The sequence below is a fragment of the Prionailurus bengalensis genome, chromosome C2, assembly GCF_016509475.1.
Source record: "Prionailurus bengalensis isolate Pbe53 chromosome C2, Fcat_Pben_1.1_paternal_pri, whole genome shotgun sequence".
Taxonomy (NCBI): domain Eukaryota; kingdom Metazoa; phylum Chordata; class Mammalia; order Carnivora; family Felidae; genus Prionailurus; species Prionailurus bengalensis.
This window is the reverse complement of record NC_057350.1, coordinates 68,368,240-68,396,207: the sequence shown is the minus strand read 5'-3', so window position 1 is coordinate 68,396,207 and position 27,968 is coordinate 68,368,240. Positions and strand designations below refer to the sequence as shown.

General features: G+C 39.0%; 1 protein-coding gene across 1 annotated transcript; it reads right to left on the bottom strand.

Moving 5' to 3' along the window:
• Positions 1–227: 227 nt before the first annotated feature.
• FAM162A (family with sequence similarity 162 member A) lies at positions 228–27,123 on the bottom strand. The gene is made up of 5 exons (XM_043594311.1): positions 26,936–27,123; positions 8,443–8,565; positions 5,975–6,083; positions 2,902–3,010; positions 228–486 (listed from the first exon to the last, which is right to left on the bottom strand). The coding sequence occupies exons 1-5, from the start codon at positions 26,967–26,969 to the stop codon at positions 394–396; spliced, it is 468 nt and encodes a 155-aa protein (XP_043450246.1). The 5' UTR covers positions 26,970–27,123; the 3' UTR covers positions 228–393.
• Between the last annotated feature and the right edge of the window lie 845 nt (positions 27,124–27,968).

The window sequence follows — 27,968 nt, the reverse complement described above, 5'->3', positions numbered from 1 at the left end:
CTGGCTTTCCTTATCCCTCTAGAAATGAGTACACGTGAGCGAGAAATACAGAACTAGAAGCCATTTTGGCTTCTGTAGAGAAATCACTTTCGTAATGAAAAAAAGTAAGATATGGCATCTCTCTAAAGAAGAGTTAATATTAAAGTTTAAATAACTTGCCCGATTTTTCTCCAAAAAGGTGAAAGGCTGCATTTAACCTGGATCAAAGCCACAAAAATATAGACAGGTCATTTTTTTAAGGAAATTTATTTGTACCACTACAGCAGAAATTTATGTCTGTGTAAACCATACTTTCATGAAACAGATCCTCATACCATATTCTTCTTAATAACAGGCTAATTGCTGCAACATTATTCCTGCATTTTCAAAAGCCAGCCAACATGGATACCTCTGCTACTCTGTTTTGGCCTTCATAGCTGCTTCCTCTCTCAGGCGAGCTTTCTTTTCTAAGTTCAGGCTTGTTAAAGACTCATTTCTTCTGGCAGCCTAAAGTGAAACAGATTTGAACAAGTGATTATTTGTGTGGGTTTGGGGAAGATGTCATTACCCTGCACTCATGTCAATAGATTAACTGTGGTAGGGCATGCCCACAATGGTCTGCTGTGTGCACACTGGGCACAGACACATCCTCCCCGTGCCTTCTGCTTCCTCTAACGCTTCACAGTACAGTAGCCCATCCAGTCAAGCATGAGAGAAATGCTGCACCTCTACCTTCTCTGTCTTTCTGGCATGTTTCTGTAAATCTAGCTTCTTCCCTTATAATTAATTCCCTTATCTTTTTCCCTTTTTTCTCTCTTTAGTATTAATACCTTTTTGTTTCCATTTCTATCCTTTCTTTCCTTTCACTTTTTTGTTGCTACCATTTCTCCTATCCTAACTCATTTGTGTATTTTCATACCCTTCAAACTCCTTACTCCTCTTTTACCAAAAATATTTAGCTTTGGAGATCCCAGACTTTACTAAATACTATGACTGATGACTCTCACCAGTATCTATCCCACTACTCCAACCTGTGGGAGTAAACAGCAGTGGGGGAGAGGCAGCCATTCTCTTCCCTTGTTTCCTTCCACGTGACCTATTACATGCCTGTGAAGCTTACATAAGCTGACCAGTTTCAGAAGTTTTATACCAAATAAGTGAAACTAGCACCCTATACATAAGGTGGAATTTTCCTCTGTGTAATGTCACATGTAAAGAATTAGGTATGGGAAGGGGTAGGAGAATGGGAATGGTACCTTGATGGTAAGGACAGAACATACAATGGCTAACTTCTCTCTTCTATATAGCATTAAGTCTAAAAGTTCTCCATTCTACAGTAGCATTTACCAACTTTTAAGAAGTGGATAGTTCCATGTGAAACAAATGAAATGGCTTTCTGGTACATAAAGGAGAGAAAAGAAACTCTTAAAGTACATGGCGTATACCCTAGGATGACACTAGAGGAAATCCCAGGGGATAACTTGTTTCTAGAGTATTTAGACTCAGCTTACTATAATCAAGTATACAAAACCAATACAGACTTCTTAGAATTCCAGAAGCCCCTACGTCCTGTCCACATGCTTCTGCAGGTTTCAATCTGAGAACTAAGCATGAGAAGTCAAACAGGAAGTCAGAAGAAAAATTGAGGTGGGGCAGGAACAGAGATGTCTTGGAAAGAACTTCACCTAGTCCTGCACACTTGTCCCTCAGGCTCCCATAAGGTCAGCCTAAATAGCCAGTATTTTCCATTCCAAGAGTCTGAAGAGAGCCAGATGTTCATTCCTTTTACTCTGCACTCACTGGGGACAAGGAAGTCAGTTATCACTGGGTTGGCAGAAGAACCTTTTTAATATTTTATAATAGATATAAGACATCTCTTTCCACATGGAAGTTGTGATATATAAAATTAGACATAGTATTAAAATAAGGGTTTGACCAGTCCTGCTGCATATAAAAAAAAAACATATTTTAATCACAAGATAGTACTATGAGTTTGGGAACTTGAAAAGTTGGCTCTACATTTTTATCCTGCCACTTATTAGCTATGTGACTTTGGGAAAGTGATTTAATAGCTCTGAGCTTCAGGTTTCTCTTTTATAAAGTATGGATACTAAGAGAACCACTGCTTAGGTTCTCAGGGCATTGTGGTGATTCAGTGAGTTTAATAGTACCTGTGACATAATGAGAACTCAATAATTGGGAGCAATTTTACTATCAACCTCAATTAGACAGGTCTAGATTCAAACTGTGCTCTGCCATTCAGGAGATGGGCAAGTGAGCAAAGCTTTCTAAGCCGCGTTTCCTCATCTATAAATAAGGTGCTAATAATAGTATCTATTCCGATGTTCTGAGGTTCAAATGAAAGAACAGCCAAGTGCTTAGAAGACAGTGAATACTCAATTAATGATAGCTATTAATAATGATGTACGTTAAAACAGAGATTTCTGGACTTGAATACCTTTCTACTTGTTTAGGAGCTATGGTCCTTACACATATGGCCCAGTGTGGCTGAGCTTCAAGTAAAGAATGGTGACAAGAATGCTCACCAGGGTTAAGGCAGTTAGAGTATGGATAAATAAGCCCATGTACCGGGAGTGCGTTATAGATATGTAGGTGTCATCATTAGACACAACAGTGTCATTTTGCTTGTTTCACAATTTTTTATGCCATCTGTGATAACCACTTTTTTTTGTTTACTTCATGCAAAAATAATTCAGTCCTTCACTTTGCCAAAGTTAGGGTTTGCTATTTATCCCCAGACAGGATATCCCAGGTTTGTCCCTACTGTGTCTTATTTTGTTTCTTATCATTTCTCGTGTAGAAAGTAACCAACTCTTCGCAGAGACTAAATATGAGGGTCAACCCCTGATTTCCTCTAGATCCTTTGTAGAAAACAGAGACAGAGAGGAAGTCCACTCTCACCTTCTTGCCCTCAACAACCATCAAGATACATCCGGCCACTGTCAGGGCAATCATTACATAGCTGATCTTCACCCGGATCTTGTTCTTTGCAGCATCAAGCATCTCAAACCTAGTAATACAATGAGATCATGACAGACAGTTAACATTTCTCTTTCTGAAGTTTCCAGTAGGAAATAAGCTCTATGTCTGACAAGTCAAAAGTGGAGTGGTACCCATAAATATAAAAAAGATGTGAGACCTGGAAATCTTGTAGGATTTGGGGGAGGATGGGGAGTTTTCATAACTCATTTTAAATTTACATATAAAATCCAACAAGATAGCACAAAGTTAAAGAAAAAAAGTGTGAAGACAGAAAGTGGATCCAGGAACAAAGGGGGAAAAAAAGAGGGCAAAATGTATTAACCTATGCTTGCTATGCTCGTCTCCAATTTTGGCTTTCAAGTTTCACATTAGCAGCCAATGCTAAAAGTGAAACCAGAAGATATTTCTCCCTGGGGTTCTTAAGAAGATGCTATGTGATATAATGATTGTCTGAACAACATCCTGACAACAAATACTGCAATGAGCTTCATGAGTTTCATATGTTTCAACATGAATCACAATTCAGACAGAAAACAAACGTGGGAGAGAGTTAAACAATGCGCTCTTTATACCCAAGTTTTTGCTTTCTGCCTTGAACCAGGAACAGATTTAATACTCTAAATCTAATACTTCTAATACTTAGATTTAGAACCAGGAATAGATTCTAGACAATATGTGCAACAGAGAAAGATCCTTTAAGCAATGCTTCCTTAATGTTTACCTTTTAACTAATGTTTTGCTAAAATCGCATGACAGTGAACTTGAGACTGCGCTCTTTGGCAATTACGTCTTTGAACCTGTCTACTGAATACAGACCCATGTGCCTTAACAGAACACTGAGGGTTGGATTATCATTGTGTGAAAACTAAGACGCCTAACAAGGAAGAGTCTAAAGAGAAGGCCATTCCACCTTTGTGATTCTGTATGGAGGCAGTGAGTTGCAGTTCTATTACATGAGCCTGGTAGATACTCAGGGCAGCGTATGAAGAGTCCAAAGGGGCCCCAGAGAGAGCAATGGCCTACTCAGTTGGGATGTAGATAGGAAGTGATTATCTCCAGATGATGGGATGGGAGTGCTAACTTCCTTCCTTCCTCTCTTTTTCCCCCCAGATTTTTAATACACATTACTTTTGAAATCAGGAGGAAAAAAAATACTTTAGAAATGCTTGGAAGGAGGCACAGCGTCCAGGCATTGCAGGAGGCAGAACCCTGAAAGCATACACACTGTGATATAAGAGCTGGGACCCAGTGAGGTGGCAGTGTGAAGGGAGTTCTCTAGGCACTGAAACTGGGCCTGCAGGGCAGTGGGAGGAACCAGGGACAACTGCTAAGGACAGTGAATTGCTCTGTTAAGAGCATCTGAGAGCTCACCAACCACAAACCAACTACCCATGCTGACAATATTTTATGTGAATTGGCATGGATATGCCAATCTAAAGTGCTGCGATACTCATGAAAAGAAACATATTTTACTTTTCATTACAATAATTTTTCATTCAAGATATTTTACATTAAAAGAGTAAAATGCATTTAAATAAGGCCATGAGGTTGCCCTCCATCCCACAGAAGCAATCAGAGTGGGCAGTGCCTGTTCAGAACTACCAGCACAAGGATGAACCCTTGCTCAGGCCCAGAGAAGAGCATTCTATGGTGACTCACTAGGTAGTACTTCGGGCTTAAGGGGGATCTTGGAACCACGGGCAAGGCAGACTGAAGGTGTTCCATGGCAAAGTCTACACAGCACCTATTAGGGCCATGGGTATACACCAGCTTGTTTTCTGCTGGAATATTCAGGAAGAAATTAAGACACAGGCAGGAACTTAACATCATTCTTATTTCCAACTTGCTCTTATTTCCCAGGAGAGTACACTGTCATCTTAGCTAAGAAGGACCAGGGCTTTCCTGCTGAAGTAATTTTAGTGAAAATAATATACTATTTAATTTGACAGACAGAAGTAGAACGGCTCTGTTAAAGCCATTGTAAACAAAAAGCAAGTAAGACTTCTCTTCCTGGGAAAAGATACCCTGAATGAACTCAGATATTTTAAAATCATGCCTTGGAACCCGAAACCAGAAGTTCCAGGAATAGTTTCTTGCTAGAAGGGAACATCTAAGAGCTTTTTTCCCAACTCCCTATCAGTAAAGATGATGATACCCCACAGGGGAGATGGCATCTACTTCTCACAATCTCTCTTGGCTGAGATGCAAACCAATCAGGGTCTTTAACATCAGGAGGCTGGAGCAGTGGTTCTCAACCAGGGTTTCGTTTTGTTTTGTTTTGTCCCCCCAGGGGACATTTGGCAATGTCTGGAGACATTTTTCATTGTTACAACTAAGTGCCACTGGCATCTGGAGGATGACCAAGCAAGGATGCTGCTAAACATCCTATCATGTACACAACAGCCTCCGACAACAAAGGATTATCTGGCCCAAAATGTCGATAGCACGGGGATTGAGAAACCCTGAGTCAGAGGAATCTATACTGATCTCCAGACTCTGAAAAAGTCCCAAGATCTCAGCCACAGCTGGGTTTAAGAAAGTTGGTGATAGGAAGCACGCTTTCCGGGATCCCAGAAAGAGAATATGTTGCTCTTAAATACTGTTATGCCTTTGGTTGAATACTTGGGTGGATTTTATAGAATATAATTATTGTCAGTGATACCTGATATACCTAGATTAAAAACAAGCTAAAAACAGTGAACATCACTGCTTAGTCAGATTTCTGTAGCTAGGAGAGGAAATCAATCAGTTGACTTTTGAGTACTTGACAGCTCTCCACTAGGTGCAACATAACATATCAATGAGAAGGCATGGATTTTCCAGCACTGTTTTTATTGCAGGTACTTGCCAAAGAGGAAACATTTAGAGAAGTTAAGACTGTTCTAGGATTTGGCTGAAAGGTTTTCAATAGGGACTCAAAGGAACTGTTTTTCCTTTGAAATGGATCAGTGAGAAATAAAAGCTGCTTACAACCCCTAAGTTCAGCACTCACGAGACAGTCTCTGGGATTTCATCTTCCTTTTTGAAGCGACCTGACCATATCAGGATCTTCCTCTCCCAATGTGTAGGTTTGTGTAATGGCACTCTGTGGCTGTAAGTGTCTATGAAAAAAACAAGACAAGACATCTTACTTATTTGAGGTTATGACTCTCAAATTTAGCAATTAAAAAGTGCTATTCGTGCTTTTTAGCTATCCACTAAACAGAACCATTGAGAAACCTGAAGCGAATTAGAGCTTTGTTTGAATGGAATTTCTTAGGATGCCGCATTTGTCAAATGAGATTCAAAAATCTGTGAAGGCTGAGGTAAAATAAAAGCATTATTTCCTAGCCATTGAAAGTTGAAAGAACACCATAAGCAAGTATATAAAGATAAAGATGAACTAAGAAGGGAACAATGAGAAGCTTATTTGACTTCAGTAGAAAAAGAACAAGGTTATAAGGTAAAATAAGATTATCAAAGATCCTGAATGCCAGGCTAAGCTTTTTAAACCTGATTTGGGAACTTTGAAGCAAGGAAGAAGTTAATGTTTTAAAAGATTAATCTGCATAATAGATGGAAGAGAGAAAGGAAGGATAGGATAGAGTGGGCACAAGTCCAAACAGGACCTTGTAATACAACAGTGCGGTGATATGGTCCGAACTGGAGTTGGAACGGTGAGAATAGAGACAAAAAAGTCAATCTGAAGATGACTGAAAGAATTTGGAGACTGATTAAGACAAGGAATGAATCAAATAGCCTCAAATGTGAATGAGCAAGACAACAATAGTACTGTTAACCAAAATCAGGAGACTGAAAAGAACCAGTTAGGAGAGGAAAAAGCATGGATACCATTTTATATCTATCTATTGGGTCTAAATTTACAACATCTGAATAGGTTTCATGAATTAAGTCAAAAGCAGAGATAATCATCAGTGCAAAGGGAGAGCCAGTGAAGATGATTAAGACCCAAGAGACTGTCCAGGAGAAAGAGGCAGCAGACGAAAATGAAGTGGCCAAGGAGGCGGATGAACAAGAAAGGCACACAACCACAGACTGTAAGAGAAAGTCTTTCAAAAAAATAAATAAATAAAATAAAAGGAGAAGTCATTGAAGATAGGGAGCAGAAAAAGTTAGGGAATCACAAAATGTTAGGGTTAGAAGGGACCTTCAGAGATAATCTCATTTAACTTCCACGTGCTGCCTACATCTCTCACAGACCATCTCCTTGACTGTTACCTACTCCTTCATACTCCTTCCCACTGCCGCATCGTCGTGCTATGCCTCTCTCACTTAACCAGAAGGCAACAGCAAAGGGAACTGGGAAGTCACTAGGAAAAAAAATCCATAAAGAACCAAAGGTGAGAAAAGAGGTTTAGAAGTATAGAAATGGCATCACTGTAGTTTTATTTTTTAACTCTCCCAGCACTTGGCACAACTCTATAGTTGTTTTTTTGCTTTCTTTCCATTGTAAGTACATTAAAGATAATTTGGAAAGTATAGATATAAAAGTAGAAAATAAAAACTATCCCTAATTCTCCTGTTGTAGCATAATCACTATATTTTTACTTTGGTAGTGTTTCCTAAGTCTTATCCCTGTGTGTGTATGTGTCATTTATATGTATATCATGATGTGCTTAAACACGATATAAAATTTTGTATCCTATTTGTTCATGGACATAATGACAAACATTTTCCATGCCAGTACATGGTATTTACAAGCACCATTTCCAACAGCTGTACAATCTCATCAAGTGCATCTAACATACATAATTAATCATTCCCAGATTATTTGACATTTAGATTTAGTTCTCATTTTCCTATTATAAAAATGGGAACATCTTTACACTCAGAGATTTTCCACATTTGGGGTTATTCCTGAGGATAGACACCCAGAAGTGAAACACCAGGTTGAAGGATATAAACATTTTTAAGCTCCTGATAACTATTCTTTGAAGATAGTTCTTTTCCATTCACCAAGACCTGCCTGACCTGAGCATACACCCATGAAGAAGGAACAAGAAAATAGCTTGTAGGACCCTACAGTTTATATATTATGCTCCTTGTTTCCACAGTAGTGACAGTGACAAGGGTTTGAGTTAAGAATAGGAGTACTGATGGCTGAAATTAATGCCCAAGCCAGAGGCTGGTGCTAGTTATATTGTATCCCAAACATCATTTCCTAATGTGGTTCATCTTTGGGGTTCCTAAAAGATAACTTCTAGATCACTATTTACTTTGGTGCATCCATTCTCCAACAAAAAGCTCCAATTTAATCCTGGAAATAAGAGATGAAAGTGACAAGTGAGGAAAAGGAAGAAAGCATTGCTACATGTGAGCCAATAATAGTACAATTGGGAGGCCTCAAATATAGGACAGGGTATGACAACCCTGCGATGACTTGTCTTTTAGGTTGTTTTGATTCCAAGTTGTTCCATTCATCAGGAGCTTCTATAACTGGAAAAACGAATACATACTTACAGGGTGGAGCTTTTGGACTTTCTTGTGGTTTGGTGCAAAATCCATTTATTCTCTTCAAATCAGAGTTTCTGGTAAGTCTTAGAGATGAGGAAGCATCTCTTTCAAATAACCTAAAATAGCTTCCTAGAAAAAGACAGGAAAATGTTTCAGAGAAAGAAAATCTAATGGTGTCTCAAAATAGGAAATACCTACAAGGTTTATATTTCATCTATAAAAATTAACTCATTTAAAAAGTGATTATACTACTGTGCATGTAAGATACATATATTTAATTTTTTTAATGTTTATTTACTTTTGAGAGAGAGAGAGAGAAAAAGTGTGAGTGGGGGAGGGGCAGAGAGGGAGGCAAGAATCCCAAGCAGGCTCAAGGCTCTGAGCTGTCAGCACAGAGCCTGATGTGGGGTTTGAACTCACAAACCGTGAGATCATGACCTGAGCCGAAATCGGATGCTTAACTGACTGAGCCACCCAGGCTCATACATACATATATATATTTACATATATTTAAAGTGTGATCCTTGGTGCTGTTTTAAAATATACATGTTTTGCTCATCAGGAAATTAGCAATTTGTAATATAAACATTTTATCAGCTGTTTATAAAAGTACTTCTCACACGTATTTTGTCATAACAATGCTCCTGATGGAAATATTACATATTACAGCACTGAGTTATTTAGGTAAAGATTAGAACCTCTCACAAGTGATAAACCAAGATGCCAAATTGCCAATACGACTCTGGTATACTCTGGGTAGGGGGCTGCAATGGCCAGCAAGGGGCTCTAGAAAGCCTTGTTTTGCCTAAGCCATAATTCCCCAACTGGAAATCAACTTCAGGTATAGTAATTGTGTGAAGTTTTTAAACTCTATATTAAAAAATGTATAAAGCTATATTATATATATAGCTAATTTTAAAATCTAAATTCTAAGCACACTTAGAGATCAGTACTATAAATCTCCATGCACTCACCACCCAGTGTCAACAATTATCAACATATGGCCAATAAATAGTTTCATCTGAACACCCCTCCCTACTTCCTACCGAATTATTTTAGAGCAAATCCTAAACATCCTATTAGTTCACCTATGAATACTTCAGTATGTATCTCACAACAGCAACTTTTCAAAATCATTATCCAGAATACCATTAGCTCAACTAAAAAATATTTCCTTGATCTTAGCATATTATGATCAAATATTATATTTCCCCAATGGGCTCATTTTTTTAATAGTTGATTTATTCTAAATAAGTGTACATTGAATATGGTTGATGTGTCCTGTATAGGTCCCCTGCCTTATCATTTGTTGAAGAAACTACATCATTAATTCTATAGAATTTCCCTCATTTCAGATTTTGCTGATTGTATCCCCATGGTGTTGTTTAACAAATTCTTCTAATTCTTTTTCCTCGTAAACAGATTTTTGAGGCTTCATCAGATTTAAGTTAGAATTTTTAGGAATAATATGCTATAGGTGGTACTGTGTTCTTCCTACTGTATCTTATCAAGAGGCATATATCAATTTTATTTTGTTAAGATTTATCAGTAGGTGCTATCAGTCTGACTCATCCCTTATAAAGTTCTCCATCAATCTTTCATTTAATGTTTTTATCAGACATTGATGATTGTTACCTAGATCTATTGTTTCATTATAGAATATAAAACGGTCATATTCTACATGAATTACTGGATTATTCTAAGGTAAAAGTCCACAGGAAATGTGGAATGAATGCTTGATTCTTTCCATTTGCCAGTTTCAAACTGATGAACTGTTTTCCTTGCAGCCTCCACAGGCGACCTTTTGTTTAAAAATAACATAAGGAACGCTTGCATTTTAACACATTATGTACTCCAGCCCATTTCAGTCATTTTTCTTTTTGATGCTCAGATATTCCCATTTTTAGCCACTAGGGACCCTTCCAAATTGGCTCCTGAGTACTTTCAACATGTGCTCAGTAATCATTGATAGCTTCCCTACTTTCGGACATGATGCTCCAGATTTGTTTTGAATGCTTCCTGTCTCTGATTTAGAATCAGACATTCCTTCAGGGTGCTATGGTTTTTAAAGAGGAAGTATTACTGGGTTTGTCATTGTTTCCATGCCTTCTCAGTTAACAAAACTAGGAAATACATTCATTCCTAAAACAAATGTATGCCTAAGAATTTAGTTTTGGTTAGCTATTTTCACCTTTAGCCTTAACATGAAATTTTTAAATCAATCATAATTAATCAGAATTCTTTTTTTTTTTTTTAGTGTTTTTATTTATTTTTGAGAGACAGAGCATGAGCAGTGGAGGGGCAAAGAGAGAGGGAGACACAGAATCCGAAGCAGGCTCCAGGATCTGAGATGTCAGCACAGAGCCTGACGCGGGGCTCGAACTCATGAATTGTGAGATCATGACCTGAGCTGAAGTCAGACGCTTAACCGACTGAGCCACCCAGGTGCCCCATAAATAAATCAGAATTCAAAGCAGAAAAAGCCAGAAATGCTTTTGATGAGTGAGAGAAGAAAGGGGAGTGATTCTGAGTATGGGGGTCACAGTACAAGAGAGACTGGGGCTGATAGGATTCAGAATCAGAAGACCCCTAGGGTCCTAGAACATGGAAAAAGGGGAGCACTATGAAGTACAATGGAACAGAAAAGAAAGTTGGAAAGACACCAGTGATAAATTTGCTAGTATCCTGGCACTCTGTGATGCTCTGGGTGACAAAAAAAGTAATGCCTAAAACTTGTATTTAATGCAACCAAAATGTTCCCTCACAGCTTTGTGGATAAAAGCTCATAGGAAAGTTCAAGTAGTTTTTAAGATCTATTTGTTAGTAGACAGTCTGTCTGTACCTTTGTAGTTCCAAACTCCTACCTGGATGTCTTTGAGGCTTCAGAGTTGGAGCAATAAGGGGGAGGCAAGAGAGGGAATAGGAGTAAAATATGTTTTTTTTTTCCCCAAAGCTGACTAGAACCACGATTTATTTTTTTTCTCTTATGTTAAAAAAACTTTAAAAAGTTTATTACTATGTTTAAAAATCTTTAAAAAATTTTTAATGTGTATTTATTTTTGAGAGAGAAAGAGACAGAGAAAGAGAGAGAGCACAAGCGGGGGAGAGGCAGAGAGAGAGGGAGACACAGAATCCAAAACAGCCTCCATGCTCTGAGCTGTCAGCATAGAGCCTGGCACGTGGCTTCAACCCACGACCTACGAGATCATGACCTGAGCCAAAGTTGGATGCTTAACTGACTGAGCCACCCAGGCCGCCCCTATTTATTTATTTTTGAGAAAGAGAGAAAGATAGAGCAAGCTAGGGAAGGGCAGAGGGAGGGAGAGACAGTCCCAAGCAGATTCCACACTGTCAGTGCAGAGCCTGACTCAGGGCTCAGACTCACAAACCGTGAAATCATGACCTTAGCTGAGATCAACAGTTAAGCATCCAACTCTTGGTTCAGCTCAGGTCATGATCTCGTGATTTGTGAGTATGAGCCCTGCATCAGGCTCCACACTCACAGCATGGAGCCTGCTTGGGATTCTCTCCCTCTCTCTCTCCCCCAAAATAAATAAACGTTAAAAAAAATAAATGTAACAATTTAAAAGATATTACTATAGACTTAAATGGGTATATGTTTATATTTGTGTAAAGATTTTTAAAATAACACTTGATACATAACTCCATTATCATAAAACTAATCCTTTTAAAGTGTACAGTATCATGGTTTTTAGCTTATTCACAAAGTTGTGTACTGATCACTACCATCTAATTCTAGAAAATTTTCATCATCCTAGAAAGAAATGCCAGATCCATTAAGTCACTCTGTTTCTTCCTCCTTCCAACCCTTGGAAACCACTAATCTACTTTCCATCTCTATGGATTTGCATATTCTGGAAATATGGAAAATTTTTGATGTTTTTTATAAATAGAATCATGTAATATGTGGCCTTTTATGAATGGCTTCTTTCACTCAGCATGTTTTCAAGGTTCATCATCCATGCTGTAGTATTTATTGTTGTTGTTTTTTTTTTTTTTTACGGACAAATTTTATTCCATTGTATGGATACCCTAGACCTTGTTTATAGTCAATGGACATTTAAGTGGTTTCCACTTTTTGGCTATTATGAAGAATGCTGACATGGAAAATTATGCACTTTTTGAACAAACATTTTCATTTCTTTGGGGCATATACTAAGGTGAAATTGCTGGGTCATACGGTAACTCTGTTTAATCATTTGAGGAACTGTTTTCCAAGTGGTCACATTTTACATTTCCATCAGCAATGTTTGAGGGTTCCAATTTCTCCACCTCCTAGTCCACATTTATGTTTTTTAATAAAAGCCATCTTAGTGGGTGTGAAGTGGCATCTCGTTGTGATTTTGATTTGTATTTCTCTACTGGGTAATGACGATGAGAATCTCTTTACTTGCTTGTTGGCTAGTTGTATATGTCCTTGGGGAAATGTTTATTCAACTTCTTTGCTCATTTCTTAATTGGGTTGTATTTTTATTATTGAGTTGTGTTGTCTGATGTATGACTTGCAAATATTTTCCTCCATTTCATGGGTTGTCTTTTCACCATCTTGATGATGTCCTTTTAATACAGAAGTTTCAAATTTTGATGAAGTCCAACTTATCCTTTTTTTTCTCTTTTGTTGCTTGAGACTTTGGTGTCATATACAAGGTCACAAAAGCTTACTCCTACGCTGTTGTCTAAGAATGTTATCGTTTTAAGTTTTAACATTTAGGCCTGATCCATTTGGAGTTAATACAGGTATGCTGTGTGTGGAAGGGATCCAACTCCATTCTTTTGCAGGTGAATGAATATCCAGTTTTCCCAGCATCATTGGTTGAAAAAAGCATTCGTTCCCCTGTTGAATTATTTTGGCACAATATAGAAAAAATTGAGCATAAATGTGAGGGTTTATTAGTAGACTCTCAATTCAATTCCACTAATCTATATTCCCTTGTATTCTATCTATGTTCTGTGTTAGCTTAGTGGCCACCTAATCGCTGAACAGACATCCTTAAATGCCTGCCACCAAGAAGTTTGCCAGACTTTGCCAAAGGGCTCTGTGTGCCTGTTGCAGCATGCTCTAGGGTGGGTGAGGGAGAAACTGTTCCCACTGAATTAGCTGAGTTGGGTGAAAAAAAGGCAAGCCCAGTGAATGGGTGTTTCCAGGGAAGTTCCAGACAAGCCAAGAGTAACAATTCTCAGGGGTTGTGGATTTTAGGGCGCTCCAAATCCATTCTGCCTTCTTCAGTGCCTGCTAGAACTCCTGGTTTTCATTAGCTACTGTGATTGACAGGCTACTGGTTTTCAAGGCCACTGTGAAGCTGACAGGACAAAGGAAACTGTTAAAACTATTATAAAGCTTGCTATTCTTACCATGATTAAGTCATTTTTCTTGGATAAATACTACTCAGACTACCACAAGCCTCTGGTTATTTTCTAGAGTTCTGAAAAAGTTGATCTTAAGAATTTTTGGTGGTGTTTTCATAGTTTTTATATATAGGAGTGGATTTTCAGAGGTCCTCTTATGTACCAGAAATTGGGACCTATGTTTATGTAAAGATTTGTGGTTATTTGCTAATTTCTTTCATAAGGGTATGCATTTTTTCATTTTCTAATTCTGTAATCCCAGAAGGCCTTGCCCAGGTCTGGGTAACCACCCCACCAGTGCCACCTAGTGGCAGTAAGTGTGCACCATAAAGAAAGTAGATAAATTACAGTATAATTGATTTCCACATCTTTCCTCATTTTAAATGTGGATAATGTAGTATTTACTGCAAATGGAAAAACAAATGTGACAGCATTTGGCAAGATGCTTGAAATATACCAGGCACTCTAAATTTTAAGGGTTTTTTTTGAAGTACTACTTAAAACAATAATTTTCAAAACATTTCCATAGCACTTTTCAATTTTACCCCTAAAGTGGTCAGAATTTCTGACCATTTTATGCTAATTTTATGAATGAAAATATTCTATAAAACTTTTCAATAGTTTTTCATAGCTCTCGGGATTAAAACAAAATTACATAATGCTGTGATTCTCAAACCTCAGCGTGCACCAGAACTACCTGAATGGCTTGTTTAAACACAAAGCACTGGGGACACGTACCTTCAGTTTCCAAATCAACAGTTCTGGGGTGGAGGCTGGGAATCTGCATTTCTTACAAGTTCTTAGGTGAAGCTGCTACTGCTGATTTGAAACTACACTTTCAGGCCCACTGTGTTTGGGGTTTTAAAAATAAAAAACTGTGCTAAAATACACATAATAAAAGTTTACCATTTTTACCACTTTTAAGTGTACAGTTCTGTGGCATTAAGTACATTCACACCGTTGTGTTACCATTACCAACATCCATCTCCAGGACTTTTTCATCTTCCCCAGAGGACCCCTTGTTTAATGTGACCTACAAGGCCCCATCTCACAGCATCCTGCCCCATTCCCTTCTGGAAGGCACTGAGACAGAGAGGAACAAGGTTAACTGGCAGTGAGCTACAAGGTCCACAGGAAACAAATTATCTCCTTAGGTATTGCTCTTCCCCATCCCTCTTAATTAGAACAGAGGCAGTTTAGCAGAATAGAAGACAAGGTAACTCTCAGCTTAGTTTGGGTAATGACGATAAGGCAAAAAATGATAACAGGTACACCTACTTACTACCAGTCAGATAAATCCATGTTTGGAGATACTCATTCAACAAATAATAACTGAGTACCTACTATGTATCAGGCATTGTTATAGACAACATATAAAAGAGATAAAAAAATTGATGCTAATAAAACTTGCATTCTACTGGAGAGAAAGTATATGCACATACATATATACATACATTGTTAGACAATAAATGCCAAGAGAGAAAAAAATGAACACTGGGGACAGGACATAAAGTGAGGCGCTTATGTGCTTGGAATGGAGTGTATGAGATTTTAGATAGACTACTAAGGTAAGCTCTCTTTGAGAATGCCACTTTTGAAGGAAGTAAGGGAGCTAGCTATGCAGATATCTAGTGGCAGGATATTCCAAACAGAAACAATTTAAGAGCAAAGGCCCTACAGTGGTTCTAGGAACCACAACGAGGAGGCCAGTGTGGCTGGAATGGAGTAAGGGGAGTAAGATTTGAAGTGGAGCTGGTGGTGAAAAAGTCACTTGAAGGCATGAGAAGTTTACCTGGATCAGAAAATATCTGCCAGCTTTTTCTTACTACAACTTCATACTGAATGCCAGTAATTTTTACCTCTCTAAAGTATAAATGCCGTTCAAAACATATGCAAATATGATATTTTACACATTAGAAATAACAAATGTAAAAAAATTAAAACTGAAATCACTAAAGAAAATTATGAAGTACTTAATGTGATTTGTTATTCTGCAATTACAAAAAACAAAAGCATAAAAAAGTTTTAGTATCATTAAGATTTCTTTTCTTCCTTTTCTGTCTCAAAGAGATAAAATATATTGCCCTACAGACATCCAAGCCAGAAATTTTCCATCCTCTGGTGAATTACAATTAAAAACAAACATACAAACCAAAAGAAAAATGGCCCTTTAACCCTCTGGTTGCACTTGCAGCCTGCCCCTGGCTGACCAGTTCTGCATCCCTGGGGCCCTAGCAGGAAGTCGAGATGAATCCTCCCTGCTGCCTCTGAGGATGTGACTGACAAATGGCTGGTTAACCTAGAGTGGAGGTTCTCAAACTTTAGTATGCATCAGAATCACCCAGAGGACTTATAACAGATTACTGGACCCCAGTTTCAGTGTTTTTGATTCAGTATGAGAGGTCTGAGAATTCCCATTTCTAACAATTTCCCAAGTGATGCTGCTACTGTTATTCTGGGGGCTCACAATTTGAAAACTAGTACCTCAGAGGTTTTACTAGGAGCTGGAAGCTACAGTTGGTCAGCTGGGATGAGGCTGGTTCAAGTACTGGCTTTCGCCTCGTTTTCCCCTCCTTTCCATAAAATGTCTTTCCAACCTCATGATAGACAGTGCAGAGAGGTAGGGATCCTTTTTTCTCAGAATCTTTCAAGACACTCCTGGAGTGAATCATCAGTGATGTGACATTAGACATGATAAATGGAGGTTCAATGAGTGCTGGGAGAGGAAGAGACTTTTAGAAGATATCTAATTTAGTGTCTTATAACCTGTATGAAAATCAGTTGCTAAGCGTGTTGCAAGTATGTTGCTAACTAGAAGTCTGCTAATCATCTGCTTAAAAATAAAATCATGGCATTTGTCAAAATCCATAAAACTATACATCACAAAGAGCTTTTAATATATGCAAATTTTAAAACATCAACCAGGATGTTGGGAGAATCCAAGGATGGAATTCAGGCTGTGACAAATGCGCCAAACTATTAGAAATGTATGACATGACCTAACTTCACAACCTTCAAGGTGGGGGAAAAAGAAGCTGACATGAGTAACTTTGGAAAACATTGTTGTGGCTGGAAACTGTACCAAAGATAAAAAGAACTATACATAAACACTGTACTCTAGTTGGCAAATTTGTTTCTTACAGGAGCATGGATTAATAATCCTGAAACTACTTTACAAGTATAGTAGGATTGAACAAATAAGTAAATAAATGGTAGGTAATGGGGGTGCCTGGGTGGCTCAGTTGGTTAAGCATCTGACTTGATTTTGGCTCAGGTCATGATCTCACCGTTTGTGAGTTTGAGCCCCGCATCGGGCTCTATGCTGATAACATGGAGCCTGCTTGGGATTCTCTCTCCTTCTCTCTCTGTCCCTCCCCCCCTCACAATAAATAAACTTTATAAATAAGTAAGTAAATAAATGGTACATAATAAGAATCCAGAGAAAGAAGTTCCAAAAGCAAGGGTAGAAGGCTAGAATGAATGTGGTGCTGGATCAGAGAATTCAGTATTAACTCCTACAGGTTTATACAGATATTTATTGAAGTATATAAATATATTTATATTTCACATATATTTTTATGTATATAGAGAGATAATAGACAAAAGATATAAACACCGGGGCACCTAGGTGGCTTAGTTGGTTGAACATTCAGCTCTTGATTTCAGCTGAGGTCATGATCTCATGGTTTGTGGGATCGAGCCCCATGTCGGGCTCTGCACTGACAGCTTGGATTCTGCTTAGAATTCTCTCTCTCCCTCTCTCTCTGCCCCTCCCCCAGTCAAGAATGCAGGCTCTCTCAAAATAAATAAACATTAAAAAAAATCCTAAGTGTCTGTCTACACACATGGGTTACTATACATACATGTATTTCCTAGCTCTACCCGGTAGGAGGGCATGGAATCAGTGATACTTCAGTAGGAACAAGCACACTCAGTGCCCAGATCTGGATTTCTAAATATCATTATCCAGTCAAAGGAACTAGGGCTCCTTGGAGAAGAATGGCTGACTCTAGGCTGGAATACCCTGCAGTGCCAGAAAATAAGGAAGTATTCAAAAAACACAAGGATGTTTTTAGATCGGGGCATGTAAAGGGACACAGGAGCTGATCGGATAGAACGTAACCTGGAATAATTTGAACAACAAAATAATGTAGTAATAGATTATATAACTTAAGGTATAAAATATATGCATCCATATGGATATAAAAAATAGCTGAATAATAAACAAGGGAGAAGGGACAAATCTTCCTTACAGAAAAATCCCAAATACATGTAGATATTCTTCTCTCTGGGATTCCTTTCTCCTTGTGGAAAAGTGTGAGTTGGACTTGGTGACTTGTTTCCAAAGGACAGAGAATGGGAAGGGAAAAACAGTAACTTTACAAGGAAGAAACAAACTGGTCAAGGTTAAAATCGTAAATCATGTGGATATCGTCTAATATGATGTAATAAAAAGGGCACTTGACCTCTGCTAGTTATTCTTTCCTCAAACCCATAACCCTACTCTCACCCTAAGTGAGCATCAAACAAACCCAAATTGAGACATATTCTACGAAATACCTGACCAGTCTTCTTCAAAACTATCAAGATCATGAAAACCAAAGAATGTGAAACTGTCACAGACCAGAAGAGACTAAGGAGACATTGACAACTATGTCATGTTGTGGCATCCTGGAACAGAAAATGGGACATCAATAGAATAGCTGGCGAGACCCGAATAAAGTCTGTCCTTTAGTTGATAGTAATATACCAATGCTAATTTCTTAGTTTTGACATATGTAGTATAGTTATGGAAGATGTTAAAATTAGGGGCAACTGGGTGAGAGGTATACAGAACTATCTCTGCAACTTTTCTGTAAATTAAAATTATTCCAAAATAAAAATGTTTCTTAAAACATGGGTACTTGGGTATTAATTATATCTTGTTTTTACTCGATATGGGTTTTATGAATATTTTATATTTACTTGATATTTAATATTTTTAAAAGTAGCAAAAATTTGATGTTATCTCTATAAAAATGTCATTCTCACTTGCATTCCAATATGCTTTTGGAATGGGACAGAGAAAGAAAGGAATGGAGTAGGAAATGTGCCCAATTCAGGATAGACTTAAAATGTGTAGATGAAGGTCATGTGACTAATGTACGCTGATGGAAATGAGATGAGAAAATTATACATGTTGGTATATATCCTGCCACACCTTGCTATTTTCAAGAATAGTTGACATCGCCTGGGAACTTGTTAGAATAAATGCAAATTCTCAGCTCCTACCCAGACCTACAGAATCTGAGTCAGTATTTTTTTTTTTTTTTTAAGAGAGAGAGAGAGAGAGAGAGAGCGTGCGTGCGTGCAGGCAGGGTAGAGGAGCAGAGACAGAAAGAGAGAGACAATCCCAAATCTCAAGCAGCCTTCACACTCAGCAGAGCCTCAGGTGGGAGCCTGGTGTGATCCCACCACCCTAAGATCATGACCTCAGCTAAAATCAAGAGTCAGACGCTCAACTGTCTGAACCACCGAGGTGCCTGTGGGAGCCTGCATTTTTTTTATTTCTTTTTTTTTTTTAAATTTTTTTTTAACGTTTATTTATTTTTGAGACAGAGAGAGACAGAGCATGAACAGGGGAGGGTCACAGAGAGAGGGAGACACAGAATCTGAAACAGGCTCCAGGCTCTGAGCAGTCAGCACAGAGCCCGATGCAGGGCTCGAACTCACGGACCGCGAGATCATGACCTGAGCCGAAGTCGGACGCTTAACCAACTGAGCCACCCAGGCGCCCCAGGGAGCCTGCATTTTTAATGAGATATCCAAGTGATTCATATGAACATTAAATTTCAAGAAGCAAACAGATATCCACATTCATTCAACAGTTGATGAGTACTTACTGTGTGCCAAACACATGGAAATGAATACCACATATTCTAAAGTCTAAAACAGTACTATTTACTCAGCCTCAGCTAGGAGCTTCATAGTAGAACAAATTCGCAGACCTCACCCCAAACCTTCAGAATCTCCTGGAGTATGGCCTAGAAAAATGTTTTAATAAGCCCTCTAAGTCATGCTTATGCATACTGAAGTTTAAGAAGCCATGCTCTACAAAAGTGAATTTCAAATTTTGCATACAACAATCACCAGAGTAGCTTTAAAAAAAAATGCAGAGCCATCCAATGAAATCCCAGTGTCTGGGAGCAGGACTCTGGCATCAATATTTTTTTAAATTCTCTATGTGATTCTAATGTGCTACCACGTTTGAGAATCGCTGTTCTTCAACACAATCAGCCAGAGTCCCTGTCGAACACAGGTTACATGGATGACCAGGGCACCTCCAGAGCTTAATACCTAACTCTGGCAGAGTTCAAAATTCCTCTTTTCAACAGCTAATTTGCTGAAAAGAAGCTCTGATTTACTTCTGACTTCTGCACATCAGTAATATGTAACTCATTACATCAAAAGTCTGGAATCCCTGTAGAGTTGTATGCCCAGCTTTCAGATTTTACAAAAGTATGCGACATAGACTTCGGAATCTCCCTTCCAGGCTCCCATCGCTCACAAACCTACCTGCCTTCTTAATGAGGTCCATGCTGATGTTCTAGGGCTTGGAATTTAAGTGATGTCACGGGCCTAACTCATTCTGGCTCTGGATACTGTGCCTATCCATGCTCCCCCACAGTGAGAGTCCTTTTGTTTGCCAAACGCCCAAAAGGATTTGGGAAATAGGCAGAAAAGCTTTCAGCAGGAAAACAACAGTAACAATGGTGATTTTATACAGTAAATCTGAGTGCAGAATGCAGGACAGGCCAGGGGTGAGGAAAAAGTAGGGGCAAAGGAAGCAGGAGTAGGAAGACATAGATATGGGACCTTCCTTTTAGGTTATGTCACAACACTGTAGTTCAAGTGGTTTGTGTGAAGAAATAAGACAGCTATACGTCCTAATGGAGAGTACCTAAGAGATGTGAAAAGTACTAGGGAGGAAAAATGGCAAGAGAGATCGACATTATGAACTTTGGTGGGCTGACTAGAACCCTAGTCACCCTTTGTAACATTGCTTCTATGGGAAAAAAATTTTAGAGTTCAAAAATAGATTTATAAATAAGCCTTTGGAAATGGGCCAGTTTTTTTGTTTGTTTGTTTTTTGGTGTTTTTGAAACCTGGCCAGTTTTTAAGTGGGGAGGAAACTACAGGAAAAAACTCTTTACAATTCTATGTATCTGGTGGCCAAACTTTAGTGAGATGGGGCCATAATTTGGTATCCTCCCATCTACCCAATAATGGCTATTTGAAACTCTCTTGGTCTTAGCTGTTGACCTAAATCCACTTTGTGACAGAAACAGATTCCCTACTTCTCCATCTGTTTTTTTGTCCTTCTCTGCAGGCCTTTAAGAACACTAGGCCTTCCTTCACTCTAAACTAGTGAAGCATTCCATCTGTGATCCCTCTTACTGAGACATGTTGTCCCAAACTTATCTCACCACCTCTAGATTCTTCCCTCTGCCCTTTTCCTGCCAAATGTCTCCCTGCTTTAAAAGAAATAAACTTTAGAGAAGTAACACTTGCTCATTATAGAAAATTTGGAAGCTTAAAAAAAAGTATGATGAAAAAATAAAAACACCTAAAATCACATCTTCCAGGGATAACAACTTGGTGTATTTCTTCCCAGGCATCTTCCTATGTTTATATATAACATACACAATTTTCATAATCAAATACTATATCTTGCATATGTCAAAACACTTTTCCAAGAGATTAATTAAAAAATACCTTTGGTGGCTATATAACATCCAACCCATGGATATAACCTGAATTCAATCATTCCGTTGGCCGGATTTGTTTCCCAATTTCACTATTACAAAAATGAGCAGTTTTCTACACAAATCTTTGATGGCATTTCTGATTATTTTCTTATGTAGAATCCTGGTAGTGCAGGGTTAGAGAATAGGAACCCTTTTAAGACCAGAACAACTGCTTTCCAGAAAGGCAGAACTGATTTACACTTTACTGGTAGCTGATGAGAACTCTGGTCTCATTATACCACAGTGGCACTGAGGGTACACTATCTTAGACAAAACAATCACTTGTTCTCAACAGTTCCTATAAATAAAAAACTAATCTCCTTCCTTTCATAGTTCAAATGACTGAATAAGTGGCATGTATTTAATTTACCATCTTGGTCTCACCACCCACACATTTTACTATAATGTTTCTTCCCCCGCTCACTTTACTAAAATTGCTCTAACATTAGTGATTTCCCTCTGGTCCCATGAATGTTTTTAGAATCTCACCATTAGCTCATTTGATTCTATTCTTCCCATCTTTGTGGCCATTTGACTCTACTAATCTCAGCCTTCTACAAGACCTCTGACCCTTCTTACCTTATACTGTTATATTCTCTCCCTTCATCTCTGACCTCTATGACGTACCTTCTTTAATGTCCTCTTTATCACTTCCTATTAGTTATACTATGTCAGGCCTCCAAGATTCGGTCTTTGCCTCTCTCCTGCATTTGTCTGTCTCAGGGAGGACTCCCTCCTTTGTCCCCTAGTCTTTGACTGGGAGATCCCACATTTACCTATAACTCAATGTCACCTACCACTCAGTAACTCATGACCCTCTCTGCCACAGCAGTATCCCTTCTTAACTTTATTTCTGACAATGGTGCAACACTCCTACAGTCCTCCACACTCAAAAACTTTAGTTTTGGGGCACCTGGGTGGCTCAGTTGATTGAGCAGACTTCAGCTTAGGTCATGATCTCACCATTTGTGAATTTGAGCCCCGCATCAGGCTTGCTGCTGTTAGCATGGAGGCTGCTTGGGATCCTCTGTCCTCCCTCCTTTCAAACAAAGATTAAAAAAAAAATTATTAACCCCCCCCCCCACACACACACAAAACTTCAGTCTTCCTTAAATTATCCTGTTTCACAGAGCCATACTAATTTCTTCAAAACACTTCATATATATATATATATATATATATATATATATATATATATATTCACTTATTTTTTATCATTTTCATCATCACCTCACACATAGATTTCTGTAATATCTTCACAAGCAGTAGCTATTCACGTATGTAGCAGCCAATGTAATTTTCCAAAAATGCTTCTTTGGGAACTTCCGCATAAAGGCTTCCTTTCTGCCCAAATGCGTGTAGTTCAAAACACTCAAAAGGCCATACCTTTTCTATTACTTCCTGACTGAAATCCAAGGTAATCCTTTCTTCTTACTACCCTTTCTCCTCCCACAACCTCTCCAGACTCATTACTGCTCCTATCTTTGCTCTTGTCTGTCTCCCGTTCGGTTTCAATGGAGCCTTCAGTAGATAATCTTAACCTATACATCTATTTCTTTCTTAAAGCCAGTGGTATGCTGGGTCATGGGGGGAGGTCAGTGGAGAAAATCCCTGACTTGTAGTGTTTGCCAATAACCCTGACCACAGCAGATTTCAAGCTACCAATGTAACATGACTAACTGTGAAATTGGGAAGCAATGTGCACAAAACCAATAGGAACTGGCTCCATGACACCATGGCAGCACTTAAAATCTTTTCTTCAGTCTAGAACTTAATATATACTGTACTACATAAGCTCTCCAGATGTATTATATAGGTGTATTTGTTCATTGTAATAAACTGCAGCCTTACCAAGAGAGGGAGTGCACTCACTTTAGAGTTTTCAGAGTGTACAGGGCATATAATGTGTGCTCAATAAAAACCTGTTGGCAACACCTGGAGTGTGTGATAAGCAAAGCCAAAGAGCACTAAAAATGGGCATGTATTCATTTAGGGTTGGTTAGCAAGAACAAACAAAACGAACAATGAAGGCGCAGAATGTACTGGAAATGAAATCGGAATGGGAGCCGGGAGATATTAGTTATGTCCCAGCTTTGCACCTGTATGACTTTTCTGGGGTCAACTCAGTTTCCTTCTGAGGCCTTAACTTTCCTCATCTGTAAAATTAGGGGGCTACACTTCATGACCTCTAAGTTATCTCTTGATTCTAATGCTGCAGAATGTCAATTAAACTGACAAGGAGGCTCCATGGTCCACTGTATTGGTGTAACAATGATAATGATAAAATCATTTTAAAATCTGTTGAAAAGTCAAAGAAGTGTAGGACGACAAAATTTTTCTGAAGGTGTGAAGAAACATTCTTGTAAGGCCATTCCATTCCTTTGACCTAATAATTATTCTGCAGAAATTAATAATTGTTAATTTTAAGTTTTTAATTTTTAAAAAAGCTAAAAATAATTATTCAAAGAATATCAATTGCCTGTCTACTATGAGCTGGACATTGATAAATGCTGAGGATTTAGTAAACACAATTTAGTCTTTACCGCCATGGAACCTACAGGAGTATAGTTCAGTAGTCATTTAGTTCCAAATCATTTTATCAGTGCCTTTTAACTTAAAGAGCACAGATTGCTCTAAGGAATGGATGCGAGATACAGATCCTCTCTTCCCCAAACAGGTATATAGTCATAAAAACATGAATATAATTTCAGAGGTTCACAGGACCTCTCATCTGAGAAGGGGTCCAAGAACCACAGGTTAACAACTCTGACCTATATCTACAGCTACACCCACAAAATGACAAATTCAAGCTCATAAAAACCTATATTCTGTTTGCTAAGAAAGTACAGCAAAGATTTCCAACAGAAACATTTAAAAACAAAGGTCCATCGTTTAAAGGATTAAGCTTTGGTTATTTGAAATTTCACTCACCTAGAGTATCTTATTCCAAATAATATTCTGGATAAGTGAAGCATGCCTAGATTATGTTTCTGTATGATCTGCCATTCCTTTGGTTGTCTGATAAATCAGTCTTCTTACTGAAAATCCATTTGCACATGAATGTGTGCTTCCATTTCCCAAGTAAATCTGCATTTCATGACACTTCCATTTCACATTAAAGAGACCCAATTAGAGGCGCCTAGGTGGCTCAGTCTGACTCTTGATTTCAGTTCAGGTCATGATCTCCTGGTCATGAGATCAAGCCCCACGTTAGGGCCCCTGTGCTGAATGCAGAGCCAGCTTGGGGTTCTCTCTCCCCCTCTCTCTGACCCTGCCCTGATTGCGCTCTCTCAAAATAAATGAACAAACATTAAAAAAAAAGAGAGAGAGATGGGGCACCTGGGTGGCTCAGTGGGTTGAGTGTATGACTTCGGCTCAGGTCATGATCTCACGGTTCATGAGTTCGAGTCCTGTGTCGGTCTCTGTGCTGACAGCTCAGAGCCTGGATCCTGTTTCAGATCCTGTGTCTCCCTCTCTCTCTGCCCCACCCCTGCTTGCACTCTGTCTTTCTGTCTCTCAAAAATGAATAAACGTTAAAAAATAAAAAAGAGAGAGGCCCAGTTAGTCATGACAAACACATATACAGCAAACACATATCCTATATAAGCAGCTTGAATGAAGCAAAGAACACAAGTTCCTGAATTAGAAGGCACTTACTCATCTCCCAGTTCTAACGTTTTATGGCTAAATGATCTTGGACAACTCATTTAACCATCTGACCTATGTTTATTCACTTGTACATTGGAGAATGAATGATAAGACTTACCTAAGAAGGATACTATAAGAAATCAATCAAGTAAAATAATGTATGTCAGAGTATTTAGCTATAAAATGGGCACAAGTGGGTGAAAAGGCAGATCACTTAGAGTTGCTCACAAAACATCAGACATTCAAAGACCCTTTGGAAAGAGTTCTTCATGTAACATTCTTAGTGGATCTATCTGGAATAAAGTATGTTGTTCTTTTTAGCTCAAGGAATTTTGTTTTGATTGATTGCCCAATACTGAAGATCTTGAATATCAAAAGTCTGCAGAGAGGTTTTTGAATCTTTATAATGCATAAATATATCTTCAAGACAGGAAGATAAACTACTTATAAACCTTTAGTCTTAGTTCCTATGTAGTCAAAGTCTCTTTAACTCAGCTATTTTAGTTTTTTTACAGAGTAATTATTCTTTCACTTACCTTGTAACAGCTAACAGGTCAACAGGGTGTACACAAAAGATTTTAGGTAAATTAGTTCAACGAAGCTGAACAAATTAAGGCAATCAATCTCTTTTAGTGGAGGGAGTGTTTATTTTAAAAGAAGTGTGTAATATTCTCTAGCTTGAGACATGTTTTCCAGTCCATTCTCCATTGGAACACAAAATAAGCCATAGAAAGGGTTTTTTTTTTCTTTTTTTACATTTCTTCATTCACATTTGTAATGTACATTATTTCAATAGGCAAGTTTGGGGTGATTCTTCCTTTAAAATTTGAAATAGACAGCTTTTTGGTAATTTGCTACCAAGGAAAAAAAAATCAATCATCACATCTTACCAAAGCTCATAAAGGTGACCAAAAGTGGTTTGCCCTGGTGCCTGGAAAAGTGTCAAGAGGCAAACTTTCTGATTTCTCGGCCACTACTAAGCAAAGTAGTTCCCCAAGCTCTGGTAGTTCCCCAAGGAGACAAATTAAGCTCTGACTCCAAATACCCATTACACAAATGTCTACTAGAAAAATAAACTGCAGATTCTACATAACACTTTCCCCCAAGAAATTCAAAATACTTCACTGTAGAATTGTTTAAAAGAAACGTATCTCCCATTTTAGAAAAACAATACTATTATTCTGTGAAACCTTAAATCCCTTTTCTCATCAGACACTAAGTGGGTAGGAAACCGAGACTCGAGGTTTTCCCTGAGAGCAGAGATAAACTCTTGAGATGGTGAGAGACTCAAGTAGAGTTATGGACGGGAGAGGTTAGGGTGGAAAGCTGAATCAATCAAGCAGATGGGGGGGGGGGGTGTCTCTAGGGATGGCAGGTGCCTTAAGAACTGAGCTCAGAGGAGACAGGGGATGGGGCGGGGCGATAAAAGAACGGGGAGCAAGGGCTCTTTAAGTTAGTGGGAGCCGGGTGGACGGATGGCCAGGCACCGGGGTCACTCCTGGTCAACTCCAACTATCTGCTTAACAGTTGCTCTCTCAGCTTTTGCTCTCTCCGATCACTTTGGGTAGGATTCTGAGGAACTTGGGAGTACGTGATGAAGTCAAGCAGTTACCGGGCCTGGGGGAAGCTGCAGGACTCCTCAATCTCCAGCAGCCACGCTATCTTCCCAACCTCCCCCAGCCCGACCCGCGTCTCACCCGCCGCCCAGCGCAGGTTGCGCAGGCTCCCCATGGCCGCCTACTCCGCCGACCGGACTGCGCCTCGCAGGCGGTGACAGCGCGCGGGCCCGTTCAATGTCACCAAACTCCGCAACGGGAAAGGGGTGGGTGGTACTGGCGGACGGGACATTTGGGACTGGTGGGAGGACCCAGCGGGCCGTGCGTGACGCGCGGGGCGTGTGGGCAGGGCTTGCGTGACGCACGGAGCGTGTGGGACGTGCGTGACGCGCGGAATGTGCGGGCTAAGCGCCCGGTTCTCCCTCAAACGGTGCCGCCTCCGCGACGCGACTTTAAGAAAGCTTTTGTGGAGTCTGGGTGTTAGAGGCCTTTGCATTATCATTCTCTGTGTCTGAGAAAGTATCCGTTTGAGATAGAAGAAATGTGATCACTGCAGAACTGTGAACTGTAGACTCCGAAATCACACTGCCTAGATAAACCCAGTATTTCAATACTGTTTTTCTAGCGTTTTCAATGAATATATTGCTTTTATCAAAAACATGCACTTAAAATTAAGCTCCTAGTGATCAATGGACACTATGTCTTAGTGACTGTGAGCGTATTTCTCAGTCTACGTGAGGAATTCACATGTATGCTTACTATTTCTTCAATTTGCCTATTTTTATAAAACCAAGCATTTCCATACCTGAACGCTTTATACAGCCCTTACCCCCACACTACCAGTAATGTTTTTTGTTTTGTTTTTTACCTTTATTTTTGAGAGAGAGGCTCTGATGCGGGGCCAGAGATGACCTGGGCCAAAATCGGATGCTCAACCCACTGAGCCACCCAGGATCCCACAGTAATGTCTTTTTTAGAAACGTCTCTTAGCTGTCCCAAATTCTTAACGAACAAAGGCCTTTGTGCTGAAGGGACAAGAGGTAAATAATGAAGTGGGAGGGTTAAGAAAAGGCTCACTTCTACTCTAGATTTCCTCTTCAAATGATCAGGTTGGTGCCACCAAGGGGAAAAAAAAATGGGATTGGAGTAAAACTATCCCTTCAAGTTCTGATAC

Bases quoted from the DNA above. Each gene is read 5' to 3' on its own strand.
- FAM162A (XM_043594311.1), bottom strand. From the start codon at position 26,969: ATGGGGAGCCTGCGCAACCTGCGCTGGGCGGCGG. The intron at 8,566-26,935 runs GTGAGACGCGGG...GTCTTTTTCTAG, and splicing joins CAACCTGCGCTGGGCGGCGG to GAAGCTATTTTAGGTTATTT. The intron at 487-2,901 runs GTGAGAGTGGAC...GTTTCACTTTAG, and splicing joins TGGTTGTTGAGGGCAAGAAG to GCTGCCAGAAGAAATGAGTC.